General features: G+C 42.7%; 1 protein-coding gene across 1 annotated transcript in view; it reads right to left on the bottom strand.

The window, feature by feature from the left end:
• The window catches only part of CNGB3 (cyclic nucleotide gated channel subunit beta 3), a 63,553-nt gene that overhangs the window by 25,703 nt on the left and 21,660 nt on the right, over positions 1–16,190 (bottom strand). Inside the window, exons 9-10 of the mRNA XM_065398294.1 lie at positions 13,398–13,520; positions 1,160–1,301 (exon numbers count right to left, since the gene is read on the bottom strand). Of these exons, the coding sequence (XP_065254366.1) occupies positions 1,160–1,301; positions 13,398–13,520 (265 nt within the window). The remainder of the gene's footprint in view (positions 1–1,159; positions 1,302–13,397; positions 13,521–16,190) is intronic.

Genomic DNA, 16,190 nt, shown 5'->3' with positions numbered 1-16,190 from the left:
GATATTAGGAAAAACTATTTCACTAGGAGGGTGGTGAAGCACTGGAATGAGTTACCTAGGGAAGTAGTGGACTCTCCATCCTTAGAGGTATTTAAGGCCCTGTCTGGGAAGATTTAGTTGGGGTTGGTCCTGCTTTGAGCAGGGGGTTGGACTAGATGACCTCCTGAGGTCTCTTCCAAACCTTATCTTCTATGATTCTATGAAAACTTTGTAAAATCAGGGGAATACTAAATAACCTGCAGATACATCAGTATTCAGTGCAGTGTTGTACCATTCATGTTTTTAAGAGTGATAACACTTAAATGCAATCAGGGCTGCTCAGGGGGCAAGGAGGATAGGGAAAGGGGCAGTTTGCCCAGGGCCCTCTATTTCAGAGGACTCCCGAACCCGACTGACAGTGTGACCTGGCACATGGGGTCGCAGCGCCACTCATGGAAATTTGGCAGCTGGGCTAAGCCTGAGAAGCGCTGCAGGCCTATCCATCAGGTTGCAATGCCAGGAGTGGGGAGCCCCACGAGACAGGAGCTGAGCCACCACTGCAAACTGTGTGCTGTGTGGTTTTGCTTTCCAATCCACCTCCCGCCCTTCCCCGGGGCCTCCCCTCAGTGGTTCTATTTAGGAAGGGTGGGAGCAATCAGTTCCACATTTTGCCATAGGCTCCCCAAACCCTCTGTGCATCCCTGATTGCAATTAACAGCAAGTGCAATTCATTAATGTCTAAAGATAAATCCAAAAATGGATATTAAAATTATAGTGTAGCAGTGCTGGGTGACCCAACAGAGATTAGTCTCCCAGGCCATGAGTGGACCAAGGCATTTCACGTAAGCCAGTTGCATAAATTTGTGAGCTCTGATACTGTAATCTGAGCCATATGGGCAGGCCTCCCTGTAGAGTTCCACCAGACAGGTCCAACTGCAGGATTGAAAATTGGGATCTACTGTAAATTACGAAGGGCCATATGTGGAACTACAACCATAGATAAATAAATATGTCAGAAAAATATATACAGTGGAGACTCAAAAGAGTCCTTGAACTTCTTTGATCTTCTGCTTCAAAGTTTTCTGTATTATGTATATGAATGGGACCATAAAGAGTACATTGTCTTTACATGGCAGTAATTTACACAACTGTAAATCTAGCGATTAATTCATTTGTTTACCTGACCAATTAAGCTGGAGAACACAAAGACACCCGTGAAAAAATTCAGTAGCTGAAAGATTATCTCAAAGAGGGTTTGCGGTTCTGCAAGGCCACCAATGGTAATTAAAGTGCGCACTGCCCAGTAGTAACATCTCAGATACCTGGGGATACACACAGCAAACATTTTATTGACTTCAATGGGACTATTCACATATTTAAAGTTATGCATGTGTTTTGCTGTCTTAAGTCCAGGGGGCTCAGCACCTTCCAGAAACAAGCCCTATGACGCCTTTCAGCTTAAAAGCTCTCTAAGGCTTTACAAATGATTGCCCAGTCCTGCAAACCCTTAATAATGGGATCAAACCCAATAAATCCCCAAATTAGGTGCATACAGAAAATACAGCAGCTACTTACCAGTGCCCAGTAATTCTATATGACAGTTTAGGACAATAGCTACTTGAAACTGCCAGGGAGGATTTTAGGCAGGCAGAATGCAGTTATCCTTGATGTAAATACCATGGTGATAAGGGCACGATTAAAACCTTGCTAAATAGATTGAAGTCAAGTCTACACTAGCAGCACTTTGCATGTATAACTACACTGGTAAACTAAATTAGCAAAGCACTCCAACTGTGGATGCAGCTTATACCAGCAAAACTGCACTTTTGCTGGCCCAGTTTATTTTAGCTTTCCTCCCTCTGAGTGAAATAAGTTATATCAGTGTCACATTCTGATGTGCAATCCAGACCAGTGGGGAGCTGTGTCACCAACTGCCTTGCAACCTTGGATCTCTCACAAACAGCCAAACAGTATGCAAGTCAGACCCTGAGGGTCTGTGTATTGCTGTAGCCTTCCAGCAGCACTCCAGTCACACTCTGGCTTCCACCAGCCTGGTTACCACTTGCAGGGTGGCCCCAACACACTTCCAGTCCTGAATTTTCTACAAAACATATGTTCTGCATTCCAGCCCTCTCCTGGGCAGTTCTGATATTAAAGGCCCATTGCCCCTGTAAGGGGTCAATATTCAACAGTTTGCTAATTCAACTGGAGTACCCAAACAGTTCAGTTTAAACACAACACTGGATTAGTTTTGATTAAAAAATAAAACAGGTTTATATAACTACAAAGAGAGATTTTAAGTGAGTAGGTATAAGGTATTAAAGTCAGAAATGATTAAAGGTGAACTGAAGATAAAACACTTTCTAGTAGCTACAACTTGACTTGGTTCAAGCTAAAATCCTTACCACATGTTCTCTGCAACATTGCTGACCAAATTCTCAAGTCAGCATGTGCCACCAAATTCAAAGGGCTGGTTCCTTTGTCTTCTTAGGTGAGAGAGGGAGAGAAAGAAAAAGAAATGGGGGAGTTTTTGCCCCTCACTTTTATAGTTCTATCTCCCTTTGAAATGTATTTTTCTGAGGTTACCCCTAGATAAAGTTCCTTCTTCTGTGAGGATGGAGACAAGGAGTCTTGTGAATACAGGAGTGAATTCGGTCACAACCAGCAAAAGTGCAGTTTTGCTAGTATAACTGTGTCTATGTGAGCAGCTTTTTGCCACCACAGCTATGTCAGTGATAAATTGCACCTCATCACAGCCTGGCTGACATAGCTATGTCAGCAAAAGTTTGAAGTATAGACCTGGCCTGAGATTAGAAATTAGCTAAGACACCAGTGCTAACTCCCTCACTTTTGCCAAAAGTGCATGGGGATGTTTAAGAATCACAGCAGAACATTAACTCTGTTTTAAATGACATTTGAAAGATGGCACTGCAAATAGCACTACATCATCCTAATACTAAAATGGGATTAATTAGTTTTTTAAACCAGTTCATCGTTTTAGTGAAAGTGATAGTGTTCCTTGCTCTTATGAGCTAAGGTATTTTTAAAGAGGTAATTGAGTCTTTAAAAAATACTTTTCATCCCTAGTAAAATCACTAATTAATATTTATAATGGAGCATTCTGAATGTCTTGACAATCAAATTTTAGATCCTTTTCAGATTATTAGAGTTGTTCGTTTTCCCTAACTGTACAATAAACTCTTCAATTTTACGTATGATTGCATTTTACATACTTTTTTTTTTAGATTTATTAACATTTTATTAAATTTAGAAAGAAACTTAATAGGCAGTACAAATAACTTGAGGTCTCAATCCTGAAAATAGATGCTCCAGTGCATATCCTTTCTGTCTGCCTTGAGTCCTGAAACCCACTGACCTGTTTGCAGGATTGTGACCTAAGTTTTAATTTACTCTTATCACATATATCCTTAGAGGGGTAATGCCATTAATACACTGTATAGATGACCGTACAATTTGAGACCTATGAAGTGGCAGTTTTATATAAATTCTGTGACAGCTGAATGAAGGGCTACTTCCAACAGGCAATTCCCTGTTTTAAACCACTTGATATACCTAATGTTTTCAGTATGCTTTTATTTGACCTTTTAGTTAAAGGCCAACCTGTGATAAGCAATTGATTTTTTGCTGATCCCTTGGGTGGTCACGTTAGGCTGGCTTCACTATAATGAGATTTAGTAATGATCACTTTTACCACAATTATCCACTTGCAGACTTTAACAGCTAGAATTGTCATTTTTCTTTAACAATTCTGACACTGAAAATGCACTGCAGATCTGTTAAACTAATCCCGTCCCTTGTCCCCTCTCCCCAATATAGAAGTTATAACATGGACATCTAGATTAAACCCCTGTATTGTTCACTGAGTTCCACAAATTCAGCATCCTTCCAGCAAAGTCTGTGTAACCCACATCTAGTGGCACCAAGACCACTTAGAGAGCGATAAAACGAGTTTGCTCTACAGCCTTAGCGAATAGCCAGTTGGCTTTTAGCTCATGCACTAAGCTCCAGAGGTCTCCGGTTCGATTCCCACCGACAACCAGGGTCTGTCAGTGTTATAAATGGGGGCTCGTCCAAGATTTCAACTGGGAAGTCTCTGAAGCTCTGGACGCACTTCCTCAGCTAGAGGAAGTATGTAACCCACACACCTTCTGGGTGTGGTGTTCTGTCCCATCTAGTGGCACTGAAACCACTTAGAGAGAGAGAGATAAAATGAGTCTGCTCTACAGCCTTAGCTAACAGCCAGTTGGCTTTTAGCTCATGCTGTAGAGGCTCATGCACTAAGCTCCAGAGGTCCCCGGTTTGATGCTGGTGACCGGGGTCTGTCGGCGTACATCTGCACAACTAGTAGCTCTGTTTCCCATGGTTCTGTGGTCAGGTAAATGTAAATGGTGAGGAAAGGTTATGTTTCTGTTTTGCAAGTATCACAGCTTTTAGGGTGAAATTACATTCCTAGCTCGTTTGGAACGCCATACGGAGTAGGTTAGTTAATGCCTAAAAAGATATCCTGTATTCACTGGACATAACTGAGAATACTGTGCTGGTCCTGAGCTACAGCCTTAAGAACTTAAAAGTAATAAAGGAAACAGTGCTACTTCTGAACAAGTGGCCTCGGAAATTCAGAGTGAGTAAGATGTAGCATTGGCTTTTGGCGGTAGCCCCAGTGACTTCAGCATGATAGAGATTATAACACTGATTCTGGGCTATGTCTCTGAGGATGTCCGGAAAACAGATGATACAGTGTGAGTGCTACATAGATAGCAGCCTGAGGAACTTCAGGGGTTGGTCTAATACTGTGTATGTATCTACCTGAAAAGCAAGTGTATGTTTTAAAAAAAAATCTGTTCATTACTAGTGATACGTTTAGTGCAGTGCATACAGTACTTCTGTGGTCTCAGTTCACACAGATACTTTTTACAGCATGAGTCATATGCTGCTCACTATATGTCAGACACAGGTTTTATATTTTCCCCATTTATTCAGTTTATTGTTTTTCCTTCAATCTGAACTAAGAGTTCAGAAATATAAGGTCACTCTGCCAAGAAAAGAAAAAAGGAAAAAAGAAAAAAGAAGAAGAAATTGTAAAAACAAGGAGCCAAAAAAGATAGATTCCAAATGCTATGGTATTAGCAGCTCTGCTTCCTGCTAGCTAATTATATCTTGAAATCATCACTGCTTGTCATACAGCAAACTAGATAGCTGAAAAATTAATGTTAAAACAAAGTAGAGACAAGAGTGGGATTTTCCCTTTACATAATATAGACAGTATGTTTAGCCCTCAGGCAATCAAACCATCAGATTTTTCCCTAAAATAAGGAACACATGTAAAAACATTCATAAACAATGCAAACAAGATAACTCTATGCAAATGGGAATATTTCTCTTTCATAAAAATTCATTTCAGAATACAACAAACTGTTTGCATGGCTTTGGTTAAAATAGTCAAACTTTGATGTGTATGAAGGATAGCATAACTGAAAATGGTCTTCAAGTTTTAAGCTGGTACTTGTGTATCCATTTCATTCAAGAAGACTTAGGTCTTCCATATTAGAGTCCTCCAAAAATACAACCCAGACAGAGCAAGGATAGTAAAGTGGTGGGTAAGTTCTGGCCTTCTAATGTCTCCAATCCTGAAGCTTCTTTCCCTTAAATTGCTTATTATCTGTTGACCAATAGCTTGCTGCCCTCAGCCACTAAACAGGTGTGATATATACATTTAAATAAAAAAGGGAAAAGCAGAAAGCCCATGAAAGTCAAGTTCTCAGACTGAAGGACAAAGCTGAACTAGCTAGAGGACATAAGAGTTGCAATAATGCAGCAGGACTATCCTACTACAAGCAGCTCTGAGGGCAACACCCACAAGAAGGAAAAAAACCTGGTCACATTTGACTTAATAGGCTGAAAATCTAAGCTGTGTGCCAAACAACACTCTAACTAATCTGATTGCAAATGCTAACATAGACCATCCACAAACTGTTGTTCTATGACACAAATCTTTGTTCCTTGTCATGGTTTAGCCTAGACCGAGCCCAAGGCTGAACCACAACCAGGAACAAAAGTTTGTGTCCTGGAACAAATCGTTGTGGAGAATTGACATTCACATTTACAGTCACATTAGCCATTAACTTGACTTAGCTCTCTGTTATCTCATGCTACAACATGACAACCCCCCTACCCCAACTTGTCCAGCCAAGCCTACTGAGAAGATTGTGACTGCCACAGCCAGACAGACAATTCAAAATTCATGTAGCTACATTAATTAAGGATGTGCCATAATTTAGTTGCAGACATTAGAGAAAACTGCACTTCAATTGTAATATTTGCTCAGTTAATCTGAGGGCCAGGAACTGAGCTCTTCGGGGCAGGGAATGTGTTGTTTTTATAGTGCTTGGCATGACGGGGCCCTCATCCTGATCAGGATAATCATGTACTATTTCAATACCAATGACAATTTTGAATAAAAAATACATTTTGAGACTTTTGCAATCTCTTTGTGGATAATTTTCAAATAAAAGAAATAAAAGAAAAGGTGAAACACACTGAATACATTTATTGTCAATTATTCACTCAGTCGTACTTAGGAGAGGTTACTGGAGACCCATGCAACATACTAGCATGTTGGGTTAGAGACTGTACATAAGGCACTTGACTTGGCAAATGTCATAGGTTCGAATGGTTCCATATTCTCATGTCAGGAAAGCTTAGATGTAATCTATATACGTTCTTATGCTATGCTCATCACCACAGCTTTTGATTTGATTACCTCTTGTGGGGCTGTGTTGTGGACACTATTGTGAGGGTTACGGGGGAGGGAAATTTTGATTGACACCTGGTCTGTGGCAGTGAGCAAGGACTTTGACTGAAAGCCTCAACCCCGAAGATTTTGATGGGTTTGGGGAGAGGTTAATGGAGACACTGCAAAGTCTTAACACAACTTGGAGAGACAGACAGCAGGCTGGGACTTGAAAAGAGAGCTCTTTGGATTGTTTTGCCGGTGGTCTGAATGTGGTGCTACATGTGTGAGCTTTAAGTTGACATTTGCTTTTACTGTTTAATATACCTGTTCAGAAATGTACGTATCTATTAACTAGACTAAGAAAACTCTTCTCCATGTCTACTTGTTTCTATTCCAACAAAGAAATAACTAACTCCAGGAGTGCCAACTTTATTTGACCACTTAGAAGTGACAATGTTTTATGTACATACCAGGAAGTGTACATAAAACATTCAGGCCATTAAATTAGTGCTAACTCATTTGCTTTGGGTCAGTGTAATGTGAGACCACTAAAAATTGTGCTGTGTCCAGTATTAGTTGAAATGCTGACTGGTGTCTTTTTAACTAACTACGAAACCTTGTTTGGCTTATCTTGACTGTGAGCAAGAGCTCCATTTTAATCAGTCTGTTATCACTCTGTAGGTCTGAGACCACTGAAATATTTTCCTTCTTAAAATGCTGGCAAGTCTGATTGGTACATGAAAGGAAATATATGCATTACTAGGCTCAGAGCCTAATAACACATGCTGTGAGGCTGGCTGTTTTTCTAATTATTTTTCTAGGTTGCTCTTGGTTTCTGCTTTCTAAGGAGGCAAATGTTCCAAGAACTGTCTGACATGTTTAAATTCACAGTAAATCTGCAATAATAACTGATGTTCACACAATGCCTCTGATCAAAAGAGCCCTAAATATTCAACAATCAGCTAACATCACAGGCCCAATCCTGTAAGTTGCCGATTGCTTGTCAGCCCCTTGCAAGAGGCATTCACCCATTTGCAGGATACCTATTTGCAGGTAACCCTCAGCATTTAGTAAGACTGGGTTATATATCGACCCCTAAGTGCTACTGTAATATAAGTGTGAGATAAGAATAAGAAGAATCATTCAATTCAGTACCAAAGTGCATTCACCTATGGGCTGACTTTGAAGTTTATATATCAATATTATATAATTTTATAAACAAAGTGAAGAAAGCCGTATCCCCAGGGGAAATTGTAGGTAAGCAAAATGCAATTACCCAATAGAAATAAGCCAGGCTACTTGGGCTAAATTACCCCTACTCTTTACCAAAAATGACACAGCATTTTTAATGACAGGAGATCAGGACCTTAGCTTTATATGTCCTCCATTAGCATGGTATCCTCTTAATATTGGAGCACTGCTTCAGTATTGACTCAGGTCCAGATCCATAAAGGGACTTAGGTGCCTAAGATTTAGGCACCACTGTATTCCCCCATCCTCGCTCAGCTGCCACCTAACCCTTTTGATGCCTAAATTCTCATTGCAAAAGTTCCCTAGGTGCCTATGTTTCTGCATGAGCACTGCTGCCTCGGGCACAAGCCCAGAGACCTTTATCATGCCTAAGCTCAAGCACGATCCTCAAACCAGGTTGTAACAGGGTGGCTTGCCCTATTGACTGGAAAACCTGAAAGGAATCAGCTGACTTTTGTATAAAAGGAGTCAGATTTAAGTGTTGAGAGGACCAGCTGGAGAAAGGCTGGATGGAAAAGACTGCAGGGAGCCAGAAGGCACCTATAGGTCCTGGAGTCAGCAGGGAGGCATGGGAGATACCCTGAATAACTGGGGATGAGACTGGGAGATTCAGAAGGGAGGAAAGAGCCAGGTAGGCATTGGCCTAGGGAAAACTGCTATGTGGGTAGAGGGTTGTGACTAGCTGTGCATCACAGGACTCTGGGCTGGAACCCAGAGTTGAGGGTGAGGCTGGGTTCCCCCACTGGCCCCATGGAGGGAGTTACAAGCCTTTCAGAAGGGTAGTTGAGCTCAGCACGGGGCCTGGAGACAGAATTGAGGACTCTCTGAAGTAGAGCCCCAGAGAGGGCAGAAACTTTGATCTGTTTCTGTTAAGGACATTTTGGACAATTGGGACCTGGAAGGGGTAGACTAAAGATGGTGACCCCACCGGAGGATCGAGTTACCTGACAGAGAAAACACCACAGTGCTGAAGCAACTGCCAAAAGGGGGCACTATCCTGGCGTGAGAGCTGTGGCACCATGCCTGCCCACGAGAGGGCTCGTAGTGGTGAGTAGACTAGCAGTGAGTTACACTGGTGAAGATAGATGTTGCGCCCACCTCCCACCTGCCGGGCCGGATCCACACTTAGCTCCACACCAAATAGCTGGGGAAGGAGGGTGCAGTGGCTTCCGTTATAACTTTTAGCCAGGGGTTAGGGAACTCACCTGGGATGTGGGAGCCCCCCAGTTCAATTCCCCCCTTTGTCTGATGAGAAGGGATTTGAACAGGGGTTTCCCGCCTCTCCTCCTCATCCCAGCACCCAGCTGCTTGGTCTGGAGTTAGGCATGTGCTGCCTCTGTTCTTGCAAGAAACAGCTTAGGCACATGACTCCAGGAAAGACTCCCTCTGTGGATCCCAAGCAGAGATAGGTATCTTCCTCCAGCCTAGACTTGGGCCACTAACTCTGAGAGGGTGCTGGGGCTTAGAACCCATCCCTCTCCTTGTCATCTGGTATTGTCTCGTTTAGGCAGCTCCCCACCTAGTGTGCTGGCTTTTATAGATCCCATTCTCGGGTGACTCTCTCTCCCCTTGCATTACAGAGGGAGCCTAGGTGTCTAACCCAGCGGTTGTGGCTTCCATTGGTTGGCTAGTCGCCTAGAAGTTAGGTGTTGAAATGTTCAGTGCAGTGCAGTGCAATGTTTTTGAATCAGCTGTATTTGAAAAATACACTTTGGTGCATTCCAAGCACATATGAAATAAATTGCTGATTACATCTGATTCCTTCTTTATAAGTACAATGATACATGGAAATAGCGGTAAGATCATATGTTGGTGTTGTAAAAGGTCATCTTCAGAGGAGAGGGAGGGTGGGTTGTGGAATATACGTCTGCACCCACACTTTGAAGAACAACAGTTACAATACAGTAAGTAACCCTCCTTTCTTCTTCGAGTGGATGCAGATGTGCATTCTGCTCAGGTGACTCACAAGCAGTACTCTCAGGAGGTGGGAGTCAGAGTCCACTTAAACAATGACTGCAGAACTGCCTTCCCAAAGTTTGCATCCAACCTAGATGCCATGGTATATGCATAATGTTTGGCAAAAGTATGTATGGAAGACCATGTAGCAGGTCTGCAGATGACCAGTATTGAAACATCACTAAGGCTATGTCTCCACTACCGTGGTAAGTTGACCTACACTATGCAACTCCAGCTACGTGAATAACATAGTTGGAGTCAATGTACCTTATGTCGAGTTACCATGGGGTCTACACCGCGGGGGGGTCGATGGGAGAAAATCTCCTGTCGACTTACCTTACTCTTCTCATCAGGGGTAGAGTACAGGGATCGACTGGACAACAATCTGCAGTCGATTTGGCAGGTCTTTACTAGACCCGCTAAATTGACTGCCAGTGGATCGATCTCAGAGCATTGATCCCGTAGTGTAGACCTGCCCTAAGAAATGCAATGGATGTCGCTTGGGATCTTGTGAAATGAGCCTATATTGACTGTGGGAATGTAGCCTGAGCTACTTCAAAAGCCATGATAATGCAGGAAGTTATCCACTGGGAAATTGTCTTTGTGGAGAATGGTGGCACATTCATTCAATCCACACAGGAGACAAAAAGCCAAGGTGATGAACAAAATGGTTTAGTCCTTTCCAGATAGGACACCAAGCACTGCTTCACCTCTAACGTATGGAGATGTCACTCATCTTGATCTGAGTGCAATTTACGGAAGAATATAGACCCCATCATTATTGCAGAAGGCCGTGTGGGGACCAAGACATCTTTACAGTCAGCTCTGGATGCAGCGCATGCTTCATCCAGACTTATGGCATACTGAAATGAAGTTGGTACCAGACCCCCAGATGTAGACTGCACTAGAATTGTCATTGGTACTGAAGATAGCATCTGCACTGGCAGTCTCCTCAGTATCAAACTGGAAGCTGACTGAAACCCAGGGCCCTGGGTATGAGGTAGTGTAGATGATAGTGCTGACACTGATAAGTCGGTCACCAATGCTGGGGGTGCCAACAACGCCGAAGGCAAGACCACCATAGTCAAATGCTCTTGAATGAGTGGTGAGTCAGGAACAGGCAAGCCCAGCAAGTCCACTGCTTCCTGATACATTGGCAGTGTGGAGACTGTTGGTGCCGACATCACTGTCATCAGTATCAGACTCAACGGACAACTTTGGAGCAGTACTGGAGTTGATGGTACAGAGTCGGTTGACGACCTGGCTCTTTCCCACTTACTGGGAGACTCACATGCCAGTCTGCATTCCTCCTAGATGGGGAGGAAGAAGAATCTCTTCAGATTCTGGAGCAGCCTCAGGTTCGTTTTATGGGTTCTCTTCTTTGGGGAACCAGAGAAAGGGGAATGATCCCTCTTCCTCCTGGGTGAATGAGTCCGGACATGGACCCCAAGTCCATACTGGCTCAGGAGCTCTCTGAAGGAACCTGAGGATCTGTGGCAGTCCCTGGAGCTGAAGTGGGCCTCAGGGCCTCCTCCATGAGGTGCTTCTTCAAACGCAAGTCCCTTGCCACCTAAGATCTCTTCTTAAAGGACAAGCAAATAGAGCACCTTTCCTTAATGTGCTCTTCCCCAAGGCACAGTAAACATCGAGTGGGGGTCACTAGTAAATATAGCCACCCCACACAGTGCAAAATGTTTGAAACCCAGAGAAGGCATTACCCCGGACTAAACTCTAATACCTACGTGACACTTAAGGTACTACTAAACTAACTATTTACAGAAAAAAAACAACCACTGAAACACTGTGATAACAAATGTGAGGTGAACACCACACTGAATGCTCTGATTCAAGCTGCAGGCAGTGAGAAGAAACTGAGGTAGGTTAGGGCAGCACCAGCCTTATATAGCCACGGAGGGGCTTCTAGGGCCAGAGAACGCAAGCACCGCCCTGATGGGTATTGCTAAGCACAGTTCTCTGGCTTCGGTGTACTAGGCACGCGCATACCTGGGTGAACTACGTATCTGCAACCACTCAAAGAAGAACTAGTAGGTCTTCTAAACGTAAATGTAAAATATTTCTGTCCACAAAAAATGTGAAGACCTTCTGCTTTTGTCTTCTTGTCCGTTCCAGAAGAAACTAGAATTTTAAGGACAAAGTAAGTTCTCTACTGACAGAGCACTCATTATGTTGCCCAGAATCAGTATGAGGCAGGAGCTGGTTGTCTAGGTCCCTCCTTAATTACGAGGCAAGTAAATCAAGAATGACACTGACTTAAACAGCTATACTTGAAATTCACTCTTACTCATTCTTGTCAGAATCCTGGCAATCTGATGCTCTGATTTTATCAATAATTACACGTGTTTAGCTTTCATTTTATGAATAGGCCTAGTGTGTTCAGAAGGACTATCTGTTTGCAGGACCAGAGCCCAGGACTGTAGTGGGATATGGAAACTTAAGGCATATACTGAAGCTTATTTTTTCTTAGAAATAACCTAATTACTATCATTGATTAATAATACTGCCTTCCATATGATCTTCCATCCCCAAATATGCCTACTCCACTTTCTGCAGCATCTGGGTTTCTTTTGCAGATCTCCCATCAAAATACTGATTCCCTGCTTAACATTGCATTGCTCATTAAGTCTGATAAAATCACAAGCTAATGCTCCATGTTTGCACATTATTAAAGATAATGGCTACAGCTGGATTAAGACTTACTTACATTGCCAGTTTCCTGTTCTTTTTCAAAGTATGTAACGAATGGACAAATTTAGGTCTCTGTGGCTTTAAATTTATCACTGTCCTTGAAAGAAATTCAAATGCTTTTATACATCTATACCTACAATATATACTGTATAACTTTGCTATTTTTCCTTCTTTCTTTCCTTCATCTTAATTAACAGCTATTCCTTGGCACCAGTTCCACAGTTGCTGTGAGCAGCCATTGGCAGAGTATGCCAATACCTACGCCTTCCCACTGGAGATTTTTTTTACCACATGCTTAAGCATGACCTTCGTCAAAAATGACAGAAACCCTGTGGGACCTCTTTCAGACCAATAACCATGGAGTCTAGAGGGGGTAAAATGTTATATTAAATTACATGATGCTTCCTTGAAGTATAGTCTGTCCCAATTCCACTCCCCTGACTCTTTCAAATGATTGTAACACTTCCCATGTGCATACCTAAAAGTAAGTTTAATTTATGACCCGCGTTGCATTTTAAATGTTTAATTAAGTTAGTGGTTAGAACTGACTCATAAACCCATAAAAATGGAAAGTGGTAAAATAATTATTCACTGCACCTGCCCTCCAAATAATTAGCACCATTCATTACCCACAATCAGCAGTAATGGTGCTAAAAGTTAGCTATCCAAGCAGTTATAAAAATAAGGGCAGACCTTGCAAGCAAAGCTGGGAAAAAAATCAACAAAAATCTTTTGCAAAAGAAGGACTTACATATTTCCTTTGCCATCATACACCCATCTGGTGCTGCCAATTCCTTCAAAATCTGAAGCCCAGTAATAAATACATGCATTAATGTGCAAGATAAACAGCAGGTATCCAGTTGTTCGAATGACTCTGTAAAGGACAACATATTGCAAATCACAGCTGATATAATTCCTGGAAAACAGCTTGTTTTTATTTTCCCTTTAATATGGAACTCCCTGATTTTGATCAATAGCTGTATTAATACCGGCTATTACTTGCCACAATACAGCACCTTGACTGGTATTTGCTAGCTGTTTTTCCACTGTGCCGTCTCCTGCCTCTGCCTTCCTCCAAAGGCCAAATGAATCACCTTCATAGAATAGTTGATGCAGGGTCATTCCTAAATTATGTTTCTCTTAGGACTTCATAAACCATTGGTTTAACTGGTTATAAATGTTTATAGAAAGGTGAAACTGTATTAATGGGATTGTAGGGTATGAATCAATGTATTGTAGACTCTGCTGAAGACAGGCTCAGGGCTGGAGCAGTAGGTGTTTCAGGTCAGAAATTATGTGTATTGAGAGCTGCATGAGGAAGCTTGCAAAATGCCCGTTCCTACTTTTGGTTCCTCAGTCTCTTGAGCACGTAATTCACCCACTTTTTTAAAAAGGGAAATATGGTGCCCTCATTGAGCATGCAACACAATTTTGATTTGAATATTGTCTTTTATATAAACTATATCCTAAGTCCTTCAGCAAAGAGGTTAATGTAGTTTAGTAGCTACCTCAGGAGATGTCGGTTCTAATTCTAGCTCTCACACTCACTATGTGACCCTGGGCAAGTCTACTTACTTTCTCTGTGCCCCATCTGGAAAATGGGGATAATATTTATCGTACCTCTCTCACAGGAGACTTGTGAGGTATAATCAATTAACGTTTGAGAAGCATCTGTATGGATGGCACCACGTAAGTGTTGACGATTATTATACAATACACCTCATATCATTTATAAATATGGTTACAGAGTTAAAATAGTAAATCCTAAAGAGGAAGAAATTAAAAGGTCTAGGCAAGGCAAGAGAGAATAAATTTTAAGATGAGACTGGAAATGAGATGAAATGTAGAGTCCATATAGAGAGCTGTAGCAAGATTGCTTCATCTGGTAGGTGCTGCACAGGAGAAAGCCCTTGCGCTAACAGAACAGAGAGGAATCTGGTGCTAAATGAGTGAAGAGGGTGGGGAAGAGGGAAAGACAAGGTCTGTGAAATTAGCTACAGCAATTTCTTCAAAGGTTTCAGCTAAGGAAGGTATTTTTGAACTAGATTTTGAAATGCAAGGGAGTCATGCACACTGGTCAAGCGCAGTGAATGGGCCTATGAATTTTAATTTCAAATGGCATCTAGATACCATGATGATAAGCACCTAAGAAATACTTAAGATTAAGCTAAAAACATAAGATGAAGTTCCACGATATCAATCTCTGTTTTGCTTAGCAGATATTAGGTCAGGGGTCAGCAACGTTTGGCACGCGGCTCGCCAGGGTAAGCACCCTAGCGGGCCGGGCCAGTTTATTTACCTGCTGACGCGGCAGGTTCGGCCGATCGCGGCCCCCACTGGCCGTGGTTCATCGTCCCGGGCCAATGGGGGCGGTGGGAAGCCGCGGCCAGCACATCCCTCGCCCGTGCCGCTTCCCGCCGCCCCCATTGGCCCGGGACGGCGAACTGCGGCGAGTGGGGGCCGCGATCAGCCGAACCTGCGACGTCAACAGGTAAATAAACTGGCCCGGCCCGCCAGGGTGCTTACCCTGGTGAGCTGCGTGCCAAACGTTGCCGACCCCTGTATTAGGTTGTAATACATAGATAATATTCTCCCTTCCTTTTGAATGTAACTTCTGTGACTAAATCTCATAAAATATTTGGTTTGTAATGCAAGAATCCCAAGTCTATCATTTAAATCTAATTGTCTGAAATATAACAAGGTGTCATGGAAGGGATTCTTGCTCCCACGGCAGCAGCATACAAGAACCATATAAGCCCCAGAGCTGCGTGGAGGAAATTTTTCCGGCTGCGGGCATTACATACGGCAACCTGTGCTGCTCTACAAGCCACCCTCCACAAGATGTGGTATAAGGCAAATGACATTGCACGACTGGGGGCGAGGGGGCGGGGCTGATTAAGTTGGGAGCAGCATTATGGGCATTCTTAGCCACAGTGCAGCCCATAGGGTAGTGCTGTTATTTAGGAGCTGTTTTGCTTCCTAGAGCAGCCTGTAATAAAGAAGGCACAAAGTCACCACTCTCCAAGGTCTATGCTGCATTGATTCTCACCCCATGTTCAGCTAAGAGAGTGATTGGAGGAAGATTCTGTACATAGCAAAGGCAAGGTGAAAGCAGTGCATAAAGAAAAACATTCAGACAACCTTGGTATCATGACTGCTGCTATGTGCCAGAAAACTACCACACAGAATCTTACTTCAGCCATAAGCAAAGGAAGTCTCCAATAATGATCCCATTAAATAAACCCTTTATGGGTCTTCAGATACTGTCTGGTGTGGTGACATGTGCCCCTGATAATAATAAAAAATAATATATGGAGATATACCTATCTCATAGAACTGGAAGGGACTCCGAAAGGTCATCGAGTCCAGCCCCCTGCCTTCACTAGCAGGACCAAGTACTGATTTTGCCCCAGATCCCTAAGTGGCCCCCTCAAGGATTGAACTCACAACCCTGGGTTTAGCAGGCCAATCAAACTGAATGGAATGGGATAACTCGTATGAATAAGATTACCCATATACATTAGTGTTTGTAGGCCTATAATGA

Source organism: Emys orbicularis, chromosome 2 (assembly GCF_028017835.1).
Source record: "Emys orbicularis isolate rEmyOrb1 chromosome 2, rEmyOrb1.hap1, whole genome shotgun sequence".
NCBI classification, from domain to species: Eukaryota; Metazoa; Chordata; order Testudines; family Emydidae; genus Emys; species Emys orbicularis.
This window is presented reverse-complemented; position numbering and strand designations above follow the sequence as displayed.